Genomic DNA, 20785 nt, shown 5'->3' with positions numbered 1-20785 from the left:
ATATTATAACAGTACTAAGCCCTTTTTTTAATAAAGAATTGTGAAAATATTTGTACTTTCTCAAAAGTTAGTTTTTATAAAAATAAAAAAAAATATCAATAGGATATTAATTTGATAATAAAAAATGCATGTTGACTTTCAAAATTGATATAAAAATAATCCACTTTTAAACTTATTCTGCTTATTAATACAGATTTTATTAAATACAAAATTCACAATTTCTTAAACTTTAACCTTTGATCTTTCAAAATGTTCAAGTTATATGTTCTGTATGTATAAGCTCCTTTAACCTACAGAAATTAAAAATTTTATTTATGAAAGTAACATAACTGAGTGCTACATAAAATTTATTACTATAAGGGAATATTTTGACTATTCTTTTCTATTTCTAGCCAAAAACTGAATAAAAAATTAACTCGAATAAATTATAATGAGATTCTACAACATTCTATTATAATAGGAATTACAAAATTTATTAAACTTTTTGATTTTGATTGCAAATTGATTTAAAACAGTTTTAATTACGGTTATGTATTTAAATCAAAGTTTGCTGGCACATTTTTATGATCAAAGTAACAGAAATAACAAATTTTAGCTTTTTATCTAAGTAGTTTAAAAATATTCACATTTAGTATTAAATTGTTATCTAAAGCAATAATTCAGTGGTTTTGTCCAGCGCAAAATTGAAATATTTTGTATCTACGTCTGAAGTATATCAGCATCAAAATGTGAATGCATGAAAATAATTTATGTTCATAAAAACTTGTAAAATTCTAATTTCACATTGTCCATTTCCAGGGTTCCCACTCTTTTAACAAAGCAAAAATTAAGGACTCTTTAAAAAAAAAAATTAAGCACTTTTTTTGGAAAATTAAGGACCTTAAGACTATTTTTAAAAATAGTATTGATTGTTTATCATCGAATATATATGCACCACAAGTTACAGTGCCAATTATTTACCTGTCTTAAAAAAGAAAATCAATAAATAAAAAAAATAATAAACAATTTTTTTAATGTAAGTACTGATCTAATTGTATTAATTAACAGGGCTCATCAAAGCTGGACCAGGCAACTTTTGGCAAACCAGGGTGGAGTTTTTTTAAAAATATTTTTCAGATTGTTAAGGGTTAACGCCATCCATAAAACGAATATATATTTCATTTTTAATGATTTAATTGAAATTGAATTGTAAAATTAGGATTTACAATTTTTTTCGTATTTTTAAGAAATAGAGTAAATAAAGAAATTTGGGAAAAAATTATAACAAGTTTTTAATAAAATGTTTTTAATAAATGCTATTAATGAAATGTTTTATTTATATTAAATGGTATATATATTAAATGAATTAATACTAAGAATTAGAGTTATGCATAAGAGTAGAAACAGACCATACTAATATCTAAGCACCTTAAATCATTCCACTTTTTTTTCATTAAGCTTAAAAGAAAATTTTTTAGGTCAATGCACTAAATATTTGTATGAAAATTTTTATAGAATAAGAAGATTTATAATTATTTGCTGATTTTGATTATTTGACAAGATTTATAATTTTCAAACCAATATGTTCATTAGTTCTCAGTGAAACATAAATAAAAAGGTCTAAAACGATTTTTTAAAGGTATCAACACATTTCTATGGCCTTTGCCTGTAGCCCCCTCACACATATCTATTGTCTCTCTAAAATGCCCAACTCTTGATGCACGGACTAATCCTTGTTAATAAAAGAACAACTTTTTTATATAAAAAATCGACTTGAAAAATTTTTTCTATCAACTATAACCAAGTGGCAGAATTTTTTCAGGCTTTCTGTGACAAACTTCCCCATCACTAGTATTTTTGTGCAAGATACTTTTAATTATAACAATTACTAATTTAAAGTAACAGAAAAATTGTGTTTACAGAAGGAAGTATAGAGTAAAAATGTTCAAAAGATTTTTTAATTATAAATGTAGTATTTTTTAAATTCTAATATTATATGCGATATTCTCGCATTTTGAAGGACTAATTATTATAGCACACATTAATTATTTCCTCTTCCGAATTTTGTAAATCCATTGCATAGTTAAAATTCGTAAATGAATGAAACGATTATTAATTAAAATTCTTACAATAATTAAAAATCTTAAAACCCGAAATAAAGATTGACGACGAAATCACGCAAATAGGACTCTTTAAAAAAGAGAAGTTCTAATAAATAAGATCGCATTTAAAACTTCGGATTTTAAATTTTGTGGAAATCGATAGCAATCACCGCCAAAAAATTTATAGAAAAATAATTGAATCATTATGTCAAAATATGTCTAAAATTTATCGGAATAAAATATACATTGGTCGGTCTAAAATATACATTGTGTCTAAAATATATCGAAAAATTTTAAAACCGGAATAAAAGCAATATCAATAACTGCCAAAAATACAATCAAACACCACACAGTTTTATGATACTCTTGGAGTAAATTGAGTTTGTAAAGTTCTGGACCAATGTCGCCCTGTCACTGCAATTTTGTTACAGGGTATAGTAATGCTGAAAAATTAAGGACTTTTAAAAACTTTATACCATATTTAAGTACTATTAAGGGTCCTTATTATCCAAAATAAAAATTAAGCAGTTTTTAAGGACCGTGGGAACCCTGATTTCTCATGGACTCTCAGCATTTTAACTGTTATAAAACAGGACAATTACCTAAAAATAAATACAGTTGACTGAATTACGAGGGCCGGGATAGCCTGGTTGGCAGGAAGTTCAGCTTGTGTTTGTGAGAATGGGAGATCGAATCTTGCCGGCTGAAAAATCCCAGTGTGTTAAATGGTGATTGGCACATGTTAAATCTGTCGCAAAATCCTCCAAGTTCCTATAACAAATTCATACCTCTGGGGATACTGAGATTGATCGTTCTCTGATTTAGGTCAAAATTACGATCAGAGGATGAATGGAGTATGATTGGGTCCTTCCTGTAAAACCTGCTGTGACTGTGTGGGGCGAAAGTTATATTCTTAGCCATAAATGGCGCCACTGAAAAAACAAGAAGCGCACCCTCTGTCTTAAAAATTGGCTTGATTTCAAGCAGGCTTACAGGTATGGGCAAGTTGCACAAGTAACAACAACAAATGAATTAATATCCAATGCACCAAATGATTAGAGAATTTAGTGTGTTTAAGTGACTGGTATATGCTATATCCTGTCACACATTTATTTCGTTACTGGTGATCCAAAAAAGTAAAGAAAGATAATTTTCCAACAAAACAAACCAACAAATTTATTTAAAATATATTAAAGTTTTAACACACATTTTATTACATCAAAACTGATCTTAAAAAATCATACTGTATTAAACCAACAAATTAAGAATTTATATAATAATAATTTATCTTTATTAGAGATCAAATGCTCACTTTAATCAATTAAACAGTTTTATATACAAAATAAAACGAATGTAATGAACAAACAACAATGAAAGTGGCATCCATGTACAATTCTACTTAAATATATGGAATAAATCTATTAATTTTTAACAAAAAAGATAAAAACTGATGACAAAATAAGATGCATAGTATTTACGTTAAGCATTGCTAATATGATCATTTATCACTGATCGTTAATTGAGACATTAATAATTTCTTATTCAGAAAGATATAATTTATATGAATGAATGATTATATAATAATTACACAAAAAACTAGCTAACATAAAAATTGTAAGTGGTACACTGTAATGTAAAGAATAAGAATCCATATGCACTATGAAATCTTTGGTGCTATTAGTTAAATTGATGATCAATTAGTTACAGTTTACTTTATTCCACATTTTTGAAAATTATCTTATCAGCAGAAAATTATAGTATTTCAAAACATTGGTAGCATATAAGCCATTTCTAAAAATATTTGTTCCTATAATTACTGTAGATTCTTCTTTAACTTAGATTAGTATCAATAGGAAGTATTCTTTTCAACCCTTTCTATTCCATTGGACCAGTCCAACAGAATAGGAATTGAATTAAACCATTTAAATTAATATTCTATGGTATAATAATTTTACATTTCTTCAATTTGTATAATTTGGCATAAATTTGATAATTTTGGATATCCACAATGAGGCAGTGTTCAACTATCCTGATTACTCGAGAGTCAATTTTGAACAGATGATTTTTCTTTATTATAAAAGATGTAATGTTAGCAATTTCTTTCAAAAATTCAAAAAAAACTTTTTTTTTTTTTTGCATAATTCATATTTTCAACATTTTATTCAAAATCTAAATAAATAAAAAATTTAAAATAAACAAGTTAATTTGGTGTAGATTTATATAAAGAATGACTTGAACAATATTTAAAATGATAGTCATTAACTATATTGATCACCAACACATGCAACATAGTGCCACACAACTATTATTTTAACATCTTACAACTTTCAAACATTAACTACGTAAGGTATTGAGTCTAGCTTTCAAGGCAACATTTTTTTTTCTCGCAGATTCTATTAATGTAATACTTTTCCTACAGGCAGCATGGTTAAGTTTAGAGCAAAAACTATAACCCTAAAAAACCTTTCTCTTATATATATATTTATTTATATTTGCTTATGTATATTCATGTAAATAAATTACAAGAGAAATCTCTGAAACTTCATTAAACATAAAACTCTCCATGGAAAAACCATAGCAAGATGAATAAGCAACATAAAGAGATACAAACCGGGCCATGCTTAAAGGATAGTTTATTGGGTAAATGATCAGAGCACTCAGATTTTGGGCCCTTGATCAGTCGCCCAATTTAATTCTTGAATTCACGCAAGTATATTAAATTTTTTAATTTAAATACTTTGCAATATTTTTAATTTGTTATTATAATCTGTATTCACTTTATCTTTTAAAAATTTAGAGTGATTCGAATTGAGAAATTTAAAACATGCAAGCAAATATTTGCCTAGAGGATGCTTAAATCTTAGGCATGGCCCTGGCGAAACAAAAAAATTGTTATTTTAATTAAGATTGGGTTGAAAATATAAACACAACATGAATAAATATGGTCACATTTAAACTTTTCTATAATAAAAAGGGGAAAAAATAAAATAAATGTACAGTGCGCCAAAGAAAAACAGACGCACCCTGAGTAACTTTTGATCAAATGGTCTGATCTTCACATTCATCTTAATGGTTTGAGGGGGTGACCTCTACTATGCTATTTAGTCAGTTTAGTGCAGATAATATTTTAAGTTACAAAATCAGACCCTAAAAACATACTTTCTTTTGGAATAAACAGACCTTTTTATGAATTGATTTAGATTTTTAACCCTAGAAATATGATCCCCATAATGCTTTTTGCGTATTTCAACATATTTTGAGAATTTTTAAACCGAATTTTAAAAAAAAATTTCACGTAATTATGAAATTCGTTTATCCAAAGATAATTCTATAGAAAAGATACATTTTAGTAAAGATTTATTATTTTACTTAATAATAGTAGAAAAATTATGAATTGAAAGGTATAAAATTTTTTGCCTCATTTTAAGTACATAATTTCAGATGGCAAAATGCCACCTTCAAAATTGGTTGAATAGTTTTTAAGAAATCAAATTTTAAATATACGTAAAATTTTTGTTTCGATTTTCTAATTTAAAATATCGTTTGCACTAAGTAATTAGCATATTTGAGGTCATCTCCTTGATGGATTAAGATTGAATCCTAGAACATGAAGATCCGATAATTAGATCAAAATTTATTCGGAGTGGTCCGTTTATTTTTTGACGCACTGTATATATTTTATAAGTTTAGCTATTATAATTTCATGTAATTTTATACAAGTGAAAGAAACATCTTATTACACACAAACCATCTAAATGTTTCTACTCTATTTCTAAAAGCTGGAAAATAGGAGCTGTTAATTGTACATGCAGCAGAAAAGTTTGTGAATATTTTCTAAGACTTTATGACAGTTTTGGAAAGAAAAAAAAACATGATTAAACTTATTAAATTTTTTTTCTAAATTTAAATAAACATTTATATAATACTTTATAAAAGTCTCAAACATTATTATATAACATTTTAGTTTTAAAAAAATTAAACAAATTCATCTAACATGAAATCTTAATATTCTAAACAAATACTTTAAATTTTATTACATAAATTTTTGATTTTTATTTTTTATAAAAATTTTGTAATTATAATGATTTTGAAATAAGTGTACAATTTAGGAAAATTTTTCAAATATGATGCACTAATTTAAATAATTCTATAAAATATTGTTTTTTCCAAATTTTATTTTCACCTGATATATAATAATTTCCCATTTATGCAATCAATCAGATAGGATTGGAGAAGAACAATTAACAAAAAAATAAATAATTAAAACCAATGAAGATTTATAAATAGTATCAAACATTCAGTTAAATAATTATAGCAATATTAAAAGTTATTACAATGCATCAGCATTATGTGAATATAATGCTTGTTTCATTTCAGTTATTCAGTGCGATGTCATAAACATTTAAACATTTGATATTTTTCTGAAACATTACTAAATAATTCGCAAAATTCACCATGTTCCTCCTTAGATTTAACTAATGTGAAATGGAGAATATCTGTTTTAAAAAATGATCTTGGGTATCCATTAACAGTACCATAAACCGTTTTATATTATTTAATATAACAGTTGCATGATAGGTTTTGAATTAACAGCACAAAATTAGTACTTATCTTCAAAATAATTGAGGACAGTTTAATAATCTGACAATTTTTAAAAGCCATATTAGAAATCAAAATACAATATAGAATTTAATTTTAATTTCAAATAGAATTCTATTTAGTGCCATGTCAAAAATCAGTTAAACATTTGATATTTTTCTGAAACATTACTAAATAATTTACAAAATTCACCAGTTTCCTCCTTAGATTTAACTAATGTGAAATGGAGAATATGTTTTAAAAAATGTTAAAAGCCAAATTAGAAATCAAAATCTAACATAGATTTTAATTTCAAACTGAATTCTAATTTAGATAAACATAAAAGGAATTACGATTTAATATGGGTAATCCTCTGTTAGGTCTAGTAGCTAAAATGTGCACAGACGCGCAAAGTAAGTTATACTTACACCGCGAACCGCGCTTTACACACATCACTGTTTCCTAAGAAGCAAACCTATCATGCATACCTTAATGGAACTTTTCCATGCTTAAAAGGACCTTGAAGATACTTCATATATCGCTGACATGCTTACAGTAGAGTAGCCAATTAAATAAGTGTAAAATTATAAAATAAACTAAATAATTCCTTGCCTATATTTAATTCAGAATAACTCTTAAAATAATATCTAACGGAAAATAAATCTATAAAAATTAGTAACAACTAATTCATTGCAGAATACACACACAAACAGGCATTAATCAAACAAACTGTACATACACTATCTACAAATGAGAAAGATGTAAAATGGTGTTGATGAAGGAGGCATATTCAAACTGGCATTTAAACATCTACAACCATTTTCTTGTGAATATCAGTATTGCCAACCATCTAGAAATAAAATACATTAATTATTATACCAGCTGAGAAAGGTTAAGTACAAATAATGGTAGCAGCTGAGATACCAACTTGCTCCACTTTGTAAAATAATATTTTCTAGTGGCAACAAAATGTAAGATTCATTAAGTAATTTTTCCACCATTTCATATAAAAAATTCAAAGTATAATAAACGCAACATTATTGCGATTATCCCGTGATGACACTTTTAAAGAGTGGATGTAATTATTCTTATTCTACAAGTTTTGCTTTTTAATTAGCAAACAATTTATTAAAACATTTGCAGAAAGCAGAGCAGTTGGCATCCCTATACCGGTAAAAATGATTTACAGCTGTTATTTTTCTTTATTATTAACTTTGAAAATATAGATGGCTGAAAATGATAAAAATTGAATGTTCAATATTGACACAGAATATTTTTTAAATAACAACTTTAGAAGGATTTCTTTTGAATAGAGTAAGCTTCATTTTCATTAGTTTCACAGAAAATTTCTTAGCGCATTAGTAGGTAGATGGGGGAGGAAGTTGAGAAATACACCTGAAATTTCACCAAAATTTCGAACTTGAATTCATTTTCGATACCAGCGATAGATAAAAGCTGTAGGCAGACTTAGATAGTAAGTAAAACTTTCTGCTAACACAATATCTCAATCCAAAACATTTCTGCTTGCAATTTATTGACTCTTTTAATTTATTTTAATCATTTCATGGCCCCCAAAGTTTGACAAAATTTGGTCAAAAATCACAAATTTTTTTATTTTTTATTAAATATTTTTTTTAGCACTTTATCGCAGATATGAAACTATTTATAGATTTACATTGTTCTACCTCATACTGGACGGACTTTCTTCCTACATCTAAAATCAACAAGGTACATATTTAAAACGAAAAGATTTTTTTCTTGACTTTTCCAGGTAGATTTACATTAATTCCAGAATATATATATATTTTTTTAAATCAGAATTTATAAGTAATAAAAATGTAAATTATAATTTTAAATAATATTGTAACATTATTTATAATTTCAAAAATTAATAAATAAATATTTAAAAAAAATCAGATGATTTAAATAGTTTCAACTCGATTAGAAATAATAAATCTTCAGAACTAAAAGCGTGACTGAAAGGGCAAAGGGAATATATTGGGCAATATTTATTATTTTTAAAATTATAAGTACAAGGTTGTTGCAAAAAAACAAATTAATAATAAATATAAATAAATAATCTGTGTATAATTGAAGTTAAATCATATTTAATCAATGTAAGAACATTTTTGAAAACAAAAACGCAATAAATAATTAAAACTAAATATATTAGCATTAATTAAAAAATTATGAGAAAGATAAGCTTCAATATTATTGTAAAACTTAATTAATCAATATTAATTTTTTAAAAAAAATAATTAAAAAAAAACATTTTAATATTAATTATTAAACTATCCTGAAAAGAAACTTATAAATTTATAAACAATTCATATTTAGTTAAAATTAATTAATATTTATTAAGTCAAATAAAATAAATAACTAAAACACATGCTCATTATCAACAGACAAACAAAAATATAAATAAATAAATCAACAATTAAAACGCAATGTTTTTAATCCTTATCTATAAAGTAAATAATTAAATTATCCTAAAATATACAACACGACAGAAATGCTTAAGAATAATAAAATCTTCAGGATTCGCTTAATGATGATTGGTTTGAATTTTTTTTAAAAAAATCCTCTATTACACAAGTGCAAATAACAGTTGAAAATGGAGGAGTGAAATCTTCCAATATGATAAGGTATCAAATTCCCTGAATTTTATTTTAATCTTGTTTTCCCTGACAATTCCTAATGCGCACAAACACTGATCCAAGTTGCTATTTTTTAAATTTTTTATTATAATGAATACAATAAAATTTTCTGCGATGGTGAAAAAATTTTTGCAAGCGGCGTTCACAAATTCGTGTATATATTATGCACATCTGGTTGTAGGTGAAAAAATTTGATAGAGAAATGAATTTGAAGTTATGTTAACTTTTTTTCAGCCACATATCTATATATTAGTTTGAATAGAAGTTTGAATAGAGTTTATAATAATGGAATTTCAAACGCTCATCATTGAAACAACAATATTAATAGAATTATTGCTAATTACAAATATTATTAAATAATCTTTAATTAAAAACTAGTATTTAGTACATATATTTTTACAAATAGATATGTGGCTGAAAATATGTGTTAGACAGAATATGTGCTAACAAGTCTAACAGCTAATTTTATTTACATTTTAATAATTTTACCTCATTCTTGTATTGGTTACAAGGATTTACAGAAATTAAAGATAGAATGGAGTGGGTGTTTTATTTACTTATTTTATAATATTCTTTCTTATACTCTAAAAAACAAGTTACTAAATATTGAACAGAGCCTTAAATACAACATTATGCACAGAAGTAAGATGCATATTAAATCAAATAGGAGAATGTAGATATATTTTAAACACCAAAAAAATGTCACAAGCGATAGTAAAATAAATCAAATCAAAGACAAATTCAATGGCTAAAAATAAAGATTTGAAAACCATATAGAGTTTGTCAGGATGACAATGTCGTGTGAATTCAGATCATTATATGAACTAAAAACAGAGTTAAATTATACATCTGTGTAGATAGAAATCAATCATGTTTTAAAAACTAATTAGCTGATGATTTTAACAGAAAATAATAAAATTTTGGTTTGGGAGAAAAACATATCGATGCAATGATCTTATGTCTTTTCGAAACTGTGTATCATCACTTGAAAAATGCAAAAACTTTTACAATTTAAATTGCAATATAGCATGTTTATAGGAGAATTCGGTTGGGATATGGTATTGGGAAATAATCAAGGTTTTGTATGCAAGTTTTAAAATTCTATTCAAGGTTTCGAATAGAATTTTAAAACTTAGTACAGATAGTATTCTAAAGAAGATCACATTAGCAAGAATTTACCGAGCAGTGACATGCTAACTTAAAATAATGTGAAATCACTTACAGCACAAAACTCAGGAAATGAAATTTTTCCATCCTCATCTTTATCTGCAAATAATATTGTTTTATCAACTATTTGTTGCAATTGAACATCTTTCAAATTGCTGCCCACCATCATCTTAAGCACTTGGAATAATTCACTGTTTGATATGTAGCCATCGTTATCCATATCATAAATTCGAAAGGCAACTAAAAAAAATATACAAATTGACTTAAAAACTAGTACAGACTAATACTCAATAAACAAAAGATTCTAGCATAATTTTTTTTGTTTTGTGACATAGTTATACAATTTTCCAGAAGTACTAAGTTTAGTTTTAATTGCAAATTTTGGAAATTATGCCTAATCAACAATTTATACCATTAGTAAAAAGAAATGTTAAGTTACCATAAATTTTTTTTTTTATAAAAATATTATGGAGCATCTTAAGTTTACTATCAATAATACATTTTCGGAACTAGAGAAATAGCCAATGTAGTAGCTATACTGGTAAGCTTGTTAACCTTCCGTTAGTCGCGCGCACCTCACAGGTGCATCCCTACTGCACTTTCACCTCCTTTGCCGTCAATAGATTTTTCCGGGGGTCGAGCCTAATGTTATGTTCCTAACTTTGGATTACTCAAATGTCCGTTCAAAACCGACCTTAGAACATGTCGATGGAGAGTTAAAACCGCTCAAATCACCCCTCTGGTGCAGCGCGACCATTGACGCAAGTATTATGGATATAATATTTTTATGAATTAAAAATATATATTTTATCTCATTTTCAGTCCTACTCAACGTAGCAGGTATAAATGGTCAAGTTATATACACAGAAAATGGTTACGGAGTAAAAAACCGCAAAACCTTCTTGCGTTAATTGGTTGAACATCTTGTGATGGAGGAAGAGATCCGACGCGGGAGCAAGAAAAATTTATCTTCGGTACTTCGCTAAATAAGTTTTTTGATATTTATCTCTCTAAAGAGTCTTAAATTGGTAACAATTAACTATATAAACTAGACTAAATTTCATTTGGCTTTCAAAAAATCAGAAACACCTCACAGGTGCAATGCGATTAACCATGTCGGAAACAAGTGCGCGACTAACGGAAGGTTAACAAGTGAAAAAGCTATGTAAATCCTTTAATTATCAACATTTAAAAGCATGTCTTTTTCCACTTTATTTTTATTTGTCATCTCCATAGAATAACAATCATAAAAAAACTTTAGATTAAAAATATTTTAAATAGTTTTTGCCTGATAGCCATAGTTCTTACCAACACCTACAAAACTAATTTCATTTTGGTGATAGATTTTCAATATCTGTCCTCGCTTTATTGCAAAAACTCTCATTGTTTTTCAATGTACATTTGCAATGAATTGAGAAGGCCAAAGCCCATCCTGGGCTGTCTTGCCAATGAGAAGAGAAGAAGGTAATGAATTGGATGATATCCTGGCTAAGGAAGGAATTTTAATGAATTTGATCTCTACCACCCTGAACTTACATGAAATTTTAATAGTTTGATCTACCATTGACTCTCCCTAGCTCTCGATAGTCTTCCTAGCTCGTTCATAGATTGTGGGAAATGTAACACCATTCAACACATTCAATGTAACACCTCTAAACATTGTCATTCCAGCTTGATACTTTAAAAAGAATTAGTTTCTCTTCAGAATTTTAATCTTTATTTTGAGACTTTTTGTCTCTTTAGGTCTACTACAGTACGGAACCCGTTATCCGGAAATCAGAAAACCGGAAAACCAAAAAACCGGAACGAAATTCGATAAATTTTCCAGCCATTTAAAATAAATGTTTTTTTCCTCATATGATTTTAGGGTTTCTCTTTCTTTTTTGAAAGATGTTTACCTTACCATCATTTTGGAAATAATCATTATTGTATTACTTCCTCATTTTTTCTTCTTTTTAAGATTATTTCCAAATATATATATATATTTTTAGTTGGGTTTAACAATAAAAAAACCGGCTTTTTGTAGCGATTCAGAAAACCGGAAAAATCAGTTATCCGGAATAGCAATGGTCCCGATCATTCCGGATAATCGGTTCCCTACTGTACATGAATTTGGTCTAACTCAATCACTAACCAGTAACCAACAAACAAATCAGAAACATTTACGCTTTGAAATTTTTAATTTCAACTTTAAATATCACAAATCTTTTAACCTGTTGATCGAAAATTCAAAATTTTTTTTATTTGTGTTAAATTCTGTTTTTTCCTCTCTATTTTAAATTTAGCTTTTACTAAACAATTTTGTTTTCCTTCATTATACTCAGAATTAATACTGCCAACCATTTCTATCGAAAGTGAAATAAGATGCCAACTTATGCACCTAATAAAATGTGACATTAGGGAAGTAGTACAGACAGAAGACGTCCGAAACAGTTCAAACTGCTACAATGTAAAAAGATCACAGTTCACTCCGCTAGCATAAAAACATGCATTTTTACAGAGAGAAATTAGAGATTAACTCATGCATTAAAATACTTACATCTAAGTTTTGATTCTTTGTCACCTTTGACACTAAACTGGGATACGCCTTGAATAAATTCTGTAACAGAAAATGTAAGCTAAATGAAATGAAATAAATACTAATAATGGTTAAATATAAAAAGTTTTCAACATTTAAGATTTCAAAATTTCATATTAGATTTAAAAAAAAGGGAAAAAAATTTCAGTACTAAAATTAACAAATAAGATCATTATATGAACAACAAATATATAAATAAAAATTCTTTGGGCAGTATTTTTTGTGTGATTTCTTTAAATCTCTTTTAATATAAGTTTGTAGATTTTATTTTGTATAGGTAGATTAAATGTTGATGAGGTTTAAATTAATCCTCCGAGCTTTTGAGCCCCTTTTAAAAATTCTACATAAATTTTACTCTGCTATGCATTATATTTTACTGAATAACATCAAAAAAAATGTTTTTTTTAAATGCAGATTTGCATTTGATTTATATTGATTTTGTCGTAATGTTTTTTATAACTTTTTCGGCAGTTATTCTCATGAATTTCTACACAATTTTTAAAATCCCTATATTTTTAATTCGAAACTATTTTGACTCATGAATCTGAATCGCCAAGATGAAACATTGCTTAGCGATTTTTGATTATGTTATCTCAATTCTATTGCGAATCAATGCGGTTTTCGATCACACGGTTAGTGTTATCGATTTCAACATGGTTTCTTAAATTCCTAATTTTTTTACACGATATCATTGCAAAACACAGAATCAAAAATTTAAGGAATACATGGCAATGCAAAGATAAGGAAAAAAATATGATTTCTTCTCCTATGATTATTGACAACACGGGCAATAACGATGAAAGAAAAGAAACAATTTAACTCCTTCCATCTCGCTCCTGTGAAAATGCCGGGGTGAGGTTTCGCCCTCTATTTCTCGCTCTCATGATATTCCCGGGCTGGAGTGTTCAGTAATAACGCGTCCATAAGAATAAAACTAATTCATTTCTTTTGCACGGAAAACATTTTACTTCTCATTTTACACACCAGATGGCAGTACCAGGATATTTTTGAGGTAATTATAGGTAGTTTATTTTAAACTAGATGTCAGCACTAATCAAATACATGTATAAAAAAAAAGGCACTTTTATGACCGTTTTCTTGAAAATTAACCGATCGTTAAGGGGTTAAGCTCATTTCTTCGATTGATTTTTTTTAATCTAAACCAGGGTTCGAAAAAACTAAGAAATTTTACCCGTCCCTGAGGACGGCTTGCCCAACAATGTACCCGTCCTCCTTTGAAACTAGCCCGTCGCTTCTAAATAAATAAAAATATGATTTTCTCTTATTTATTACAAACATTTATATGAATTGCATAATGAATTAGTAGTTACCAGGATTACATTATACAGTAATAAAATAAATACTAGGTTACAGGGTTGGCAGGTTTTTGACATGTGACAGTTTTTGACAGTTTAAACTATGGTTTAAACCGTCACGTCAAAAACCTCACTGTCAAAAATGTTGAAAATGTCAAAAACCTATATTTATATGTGAAATTTAATTAATACATAAAATTTATATATTTTTTATAAAGGATAGTGTTTCTAAATATGTTCTAGAAAAAATAAATTTAAAATTTTGAAGAAACACTTATATTTTGAATAGTAATCAAAATCTTGTACTTTTGAAAGCTCACATCTTTTGTAATATTATGTATTCATTTTCATGTGTTATTGAAAATCTGCAGTGATATTATTAAGAAATTTATTTATAACCAAATTTAGTGTATAGTATAGATTATACTAAAAATTAGACATTTTTAAAGATAAACATTAGCAGTTTTGTACATTAGACATCTTTTAAAGAAAAATCTTTTTAATATTCTTTTAAATCTTCTTAATAATCTTTTTAACATAAGACAATACAAATTTAAGTGCTTTCTGTTAAATACACAGAGTGTCGATTTACAGTATATTCAGCCTATTCATTTACTATGCTGAAAATTTAGTTTATCCAAATACTTGTGAATTTCATTTTGCTGAATACTATATACATAGTTTTGTTGAATATCTAAATATTCAGCTGTTGAATAATTACTTCTTGCTTTCAAGATATGCATTATTTGTATTCTTAATACAAGTGGGGGAAAAAATTAAGAGGTAAAAATTGTTTTAAAATGATAAGTGTAATAATTATAAATAAATATAATAAACAATATGAATTATATTTATCATTATTCACAAATATAACTACTTTTAAATTCAAATTAACATACTGGATAATAAAGATATTCGGTATAACATTAAATTTTTTTTTCATACACTTGTATCAAGTTTGTATTTATACAACATAACTTGTAAGTTCCCTATAAATATTAGTTATATGTTCCTTATATGTCAAAAATGCATAGTAATAAACTTTTAATTTTCTTAAGTATCAAAAAAAGATTTTTTTTTTCAAAATATAAATATTTAAAAAAATTTTGTGCAAAATTTTTCTGCACATGCATTTGAATATAAGTTTCTGAGATTTTAAATCTGTTATTTTACCTTAATTTTAATTAAAAAATATTTTAAAACCTGCTGATTCCCTATAGTATAATTAAATTTCAATATAATGCATGGCAACTGTTGGTAGTTTTGAAGTTTATATATTTTTTGGCAAACTTTAGTTTTTGACGGTTTAAACCAGTATTATACCCTTGTCATGTCAAAAACCACTTTTTGACGTCAAAAACCCAACCCTGCTAGGTTACTAATAGATTGATGGTCACTGTTGATGGTCACTTACAACAATCAGGCGACTGCATTTCGGTGAGCCCTGGCCTTAGTAATGTGACATTCAATATTTGATTTAAAATCTACATAATTCTACATAATTTAAAATATGTTTTAGAACTCCTAAAGTTTACCTTTAAAATCAACTTCTCCATTACCATCAGTATCGAAAATATCTATTACACGTTGTACCAAAGGATTTTGTTGTAACTCAGGAAGAGACATAAATTCATCAACACTGAGAGATCCAGAATTGTCCAAATCCAGTTTGCGAAATCGTTTACCTAATCTTTTTATCTCATCAGGATCAACTGAAATCAATTAATAGATCAAAATTAATCAATTTCAAAGAAAGTTAAAAATCAAAATATTGTATTTTTCATTTTTTTATCTACCATCTGTTAGTAAAATTATACTCACACGTGGAACACATTTCCATCGGAAGTGATGTTTCATTTCCCTAAAAAAAATCTTCACGTTAGTTTATTTCTTTACTTGAATGGTTCACACAATTAAACACCCAGATAAGAAACAATTAAGCATCTTTAAATGTAAAAATTTATAATACAATTAAAAAATGATTCATTTCTAAAGAACATCAAAAATTTCAGTACCTTGCAAATTATTTAAGTAATTTTTAAGAAACACTTTAAGCAAGTAAAATCTTTTTCTAAAAATTATATTTAGAATATTAAGCATTTCAGTATAATTCAAAAAAAAATTTTTTAAGTTAAAATAGAAAAAAACATTCAGGACTTATGGAAATGATATGGATAAAGTTTTCGCTTTCTTGTTTTTAACTTGGGTTAGTTTAAATCATTGTTAAGTCATGAAAAATTTCTTTATTTATCTGAAATATTGAACATTAGTCACAAAAATTAAACATTTTAATGAGAAAAATAAACTATAAATATTTATAGCATTTGAAAGAAACACATGTAGGCAAGCATTGTTAAAAAAATCTATTTAATTTTGTTCCAAGTTTAACAGTTTTTTCTACTTTTTAATTTAAATTTTTTGCTTGCTAACTCTTCAAATCAAATTCAAAAAAATAAAAAATGTATTTAATGAAAGAGGGAACTCAACTTATCTGCTCTTCTTTTTTTTCTTTCCCTTCAATTTATTCATCAATGAAATTTATTTTATTATAATTAATTCATTAATTAAATGTCATTTAACCAATGAAAAATCATGGTACGAAAATTGATGTAAACTGTAATTTTTTTTTTTAAATGGAATAATGCACCTTTGATTTTTGCTTTCCTAATTTTTGATCTTGCATACATTGCAATGATTATGGGCATAACACTGTATTCGGGCCGTGATAGCCTGGTCGGTTGGGCGCTGGACCCATGTCTGAGAGTTCGTGGGTTCGAACCCTGCCAGCCGTAGACTCCCGAAGAACAGTGTAGTAAAGTGACTGATGCATGTTAAATCCGTCGAGTCGCAAAAGTCCTCCATGTTCCCATAACAAATCAATACCTCTGGGGGTACTCGATTGCAGATCGATCGTTCTCTGATTCAGGTCAAAATCACAATCTGTGGATGAATGAATGGGTCCGCCCTATAAACGGGTGCGACATATGGTGTGGCATAAGTCGAATTCTTGGCTATAGATGGCGCCACAGAAAAACAACAAATGCACATTCTGCCTTAAATTTGCTCGGTTTCACCCAGCAGGCTTGCCCGTGTGGCAAGTCGCAAAAGAAACAACAACAACACTGCATTCAGTGGTCAGAAGTAACAGATAAACACAACTATTTTAGCTGCTACTTTTTTTCGCAATCTTTAGTGTAATGTGCTACTTTATAAAAATAGTAGAGTAGTGCAATACAAAAAAAAAATTTAGTTTCATATAGTGATTCCTGGTAACTACTTTTAATGTTAGTTTAGCATTGAAACAAAGTTCAAACACAACTAATTTCCAAATTTGATTGGTATAAAACTTTGCAGGTCCATCAATGCACATAATCAAAATGTCCTGGGGCCGAGCATTAGGAAAAAAAATGTATATTACTTAATATTTAAACTAGCCATTACGACTAATAGGTAATGTATCATTTTAGCTACACCATCAAATGCAAATGTACACTCTTGAAACATTTATATTATTTCAATGAAAGGGAACACAATCTCGATGTAACCTTTCAAAGTACTTAATTTCTTGGAAGAAATAAAAGAATATTTAACGCTTACAAAATTGCAAGTATTTGATTAGTTTCTAGTATTTAATTGATTCTCTGTCAAGAAAGGTATGGAAAGTTGAAAAAATAAATTTCGTTAAGAATGGCGCAATATAACAAGTTGGCTCTTGTAAACAATAAACATGAATAAATATTTAATATTTCGTCATGTTTAAATAAGCCAATTTTTTATTGAAAATCATTTTGAACATTTGTAAATGAAGTTCTTCTGCAAAGTTAGTTTCCTAAAAGTAGTGATTGCATTTCAAAATGAACTTGAAGCTACTACATTAAAAAAAAAGTTGTACCAGGAGTTAACTACATTTGTAATAGAATAGTTGTAATGTACAATAAATTCCGACATAATTTCCGACAACTATCAGTATTATATTATTTAAATACTTAAATGTTGGCGAAAAACAACAAACAATTTTATTTAAATAGACCACCATTTTTTTTAAATTAACATCATTATTTGCTAACCTGCACCTCATAATTGCAAGGCTTGGTGTTTAAGGTCCAGGTATGAAGCTGGGGGACACTATTTAAGGGTGGGGTTCAAATACTTTTTTAGAAAATTTTTGATTATCTATAGATAGATAATATAATTTTTGATCTTGGAAAAATTAGTCTTTTAAGTAAGAGGATTAAGGTAAGGGTCCTTATTAACATTGCAGAAAATAAATTAAAAAAAAAAATAATAACAGAAGGTTCATAAAAGACATTTTTTAGTAAAAAACTATCTCAGAGCCGGATTAAGCGTACGCGGGGCCCTAGGCCATTCAAAATTTTGGGGCAATTAGATTAAATTTTTTTTCTCGTACATTTTTCATTTATTCAAATATAAAAGTATTTATCTATGTTTTCATTTAAGAAAGCATATTTAAAATAAATAATAATAAATTAAATTTTAATAAGCAATAAGTAAATATGATTAACATTATATAAAAAAATTATTGTATTTTATTAATATATATTTGAAATTGGTTTTTTGTTTCAAAAAATCATAATTTTTCTTAATTTTTTTAAATTTATTTTCAAAAAACCCATTTTAAGGGGGCCCCTCATCATTGGGGGCCCCAGGCTACAGCCTAGTCTGGCCTAGGGGTAATCCGGCACTGAACTATCTTATTCAATGAACTGGTAAAAAAATATTACTGTTTACATACTATAATATGTTTAAATAACCTAAAATTTTTAAGTGTTTTTAAAATTTCACTTGTACTAAGCTATTCAATTATTGTGGATAGTCAAATGGGAATATTTCTATATCCTGATCTGTCGCACTAAGCATACTATTGGTAAGACCCCGAAGGAATATTATATTTTAAAAAAAAACAAGTTTAGGTTTGCTGAGGGTGGATACAAAGGGGATATCTCCATATCGTGATCTATCTCGCCAACTACAATTGCCAAGATGCCAAATAAATTATAAACTTGCAAAATTTTTTTCAAAAAAACATGCAGATGTTTGCCCGGGGGATGGATACGAGTTATACCTTTCGAGTAGGTCCCTTTCTGTTGTGTTTTTTTCAGTTTCTTATGGACTGCTGCCCAGAAGTTTCCAAGACTTGGCAATTATTCTGTCACAAATTATGATACAGGGATCTTTCTAACTCAATAAATATGGGGGAAGATTTATTTTACATCATGATCTGCGTCAGAATAATTGCCAGGTGTTGGCAACTTCCGGGCTGCAGTTAACAAGGAACTAAATAAAACATCACAGAAGGGGACAAACTTAGAAGGTATAACTTGTAAACATCTCTATATGTTTTTTTTTTATATAAAAATTGGAAGTTTAAAATTTATTTGAAACTTTGGAAATTGTAGTTGGAGCGATAGATCAAGATATGGAAATATCCCTTATGTGGAGTTTACCGCACAGCAAAGCAGACAAAATTATGTTAGTTAATTTTTTAAATCAAGAACCAAATTAATAAAAAATAAAATTTTACCAGTAAAAGTTAATTACTTGTTGAACTGTTGTGCCATAAGTGGTCAACTTGCAATAAACCATTGATAAAGTTTTTATAGCATATTCATTTTATAAGCTAAAAAATTCGTTAGCAAATCATTCAAGTTTGTACCATGCCAAAGCAAATGTAAGTACAAATCTCATTTATATGGAATATTACATTTAACGCTTGATAAAAACAGTTCTTTGATAAATTATTTTCGGTTACAAAATCTATGCCAAACAGTTCTTGCAGGTTGCGCTAAAAACTTATTTTCATACGTTATGTTAAACAAAAATATACCAAAAAAAAGAGGAAAAACCTTTCTTGAAATTTTACAGTTTGTATGTTACATAATATTACTGAGCAGGGTTTTAAAAATTTAATTTCATATGAAATAAACAGTAATGATTCCAGCAACTTTAAAAATGTCTAACCCAAAACAATTTATTACGAATTTGCTACATATTAAAACCAAAAGTTTTATAAATTTAAAGTTTACAAACAATATAAAAAATGTTGTAATCAATTGAAGCCCTCAGATCCAGAAAAGAAAGCTATTAATTTCACCTAAGAAAAAAAAGGAGAAACTGCGGCTGTCAATTGGTGACCTATTTTATTGTCACGTCAGAAAACATGCATTTTGCGAAATTTTTTTACGAAATAGTTTCTTTAAAATTGAACAAGCAATATTTTAACTTTTTTTTTCTACTTACCATGCTTCTAAAAGTTCACGACCAAACTAATTTCTAATTAATATTCGAGGAAATACTACTATTTTGCCTTGACGATATATTTGCTCTACTGCAGCTAAATAAAGATAATAAATTTTACATCATAGAGTGATGTTTACTACGACACTGATG

At 27.3% G+C, this 20785-nt stretch overlaps 1 protein-coding gene across 1 annotated transcript; it reads right to left on the bottom strand.

Moving 5' to 3' along the window:
* Positions 1-4976: 4976 nt before the first annotated feature.
* On the bottom strand, positions 4977-20774 carry LOC107452178 (calcineurin subunit B type 2). The gene is made up of 6 exons (XM_043045039.3): positions 20636-20774; positions 16199-16238; positions 15913-16089; positions 13023-13082; positions 10539-10723; positions 4977-7509 (listed from the first exon to the last, which is right to left on the bottom strand). Exons 1-6 carry the CDS (start codon positions 20636-20638, stop codon positions 7462-7464), a joined length of 513 nt encoding a protein of 170 aa, XP_042900973.1. The 5' UTR covers positions 20639-20774; the 3' UTR covers positions 4977-7461.
* Positions 20775-20785: the final 11 nt, after the last annotated feature.

This window comes from Parasteatoda tepidariorum, chromosome 9 (genome assembly GCF_982258835.1).
Source record: "Parasteatoda tepidariorum strain Cologne lab strain chromosome 9, Ptep-v5.0, whole genome shotgun sequence".
NCBI classification, from domain to species: domain Eukaryota; kingdom Metazoa; phylum Arthropoda; class Arachnida; order Araneae; family Theridiidae; genus Parasteatoda; species Parasteatoda tepidariorum.
This window is presented reverse-complemented; position numbering and strand designations above follow the sequence as displayed.

Bases quoted from the DNA above. Each gene is read 5' to 3' on its own strand.
- LOC107452178 (XM_043045039.3), bottom strand. The intron at 10,724-13,022 runs GTAAGTATTTTA...TATTTTTTTTAG, and splicing joins CAAAGAATCAAAACTTAGAT to TTGCCTTTCGAATTTATGAT. The intron at 7,510-10,538 runs GTAAGTGATTTC...TTTTATTTCTAG, and splicing joins CATTTCCTGAGTTTTGTGCT to ATGGTTGGCAATACTGATAT.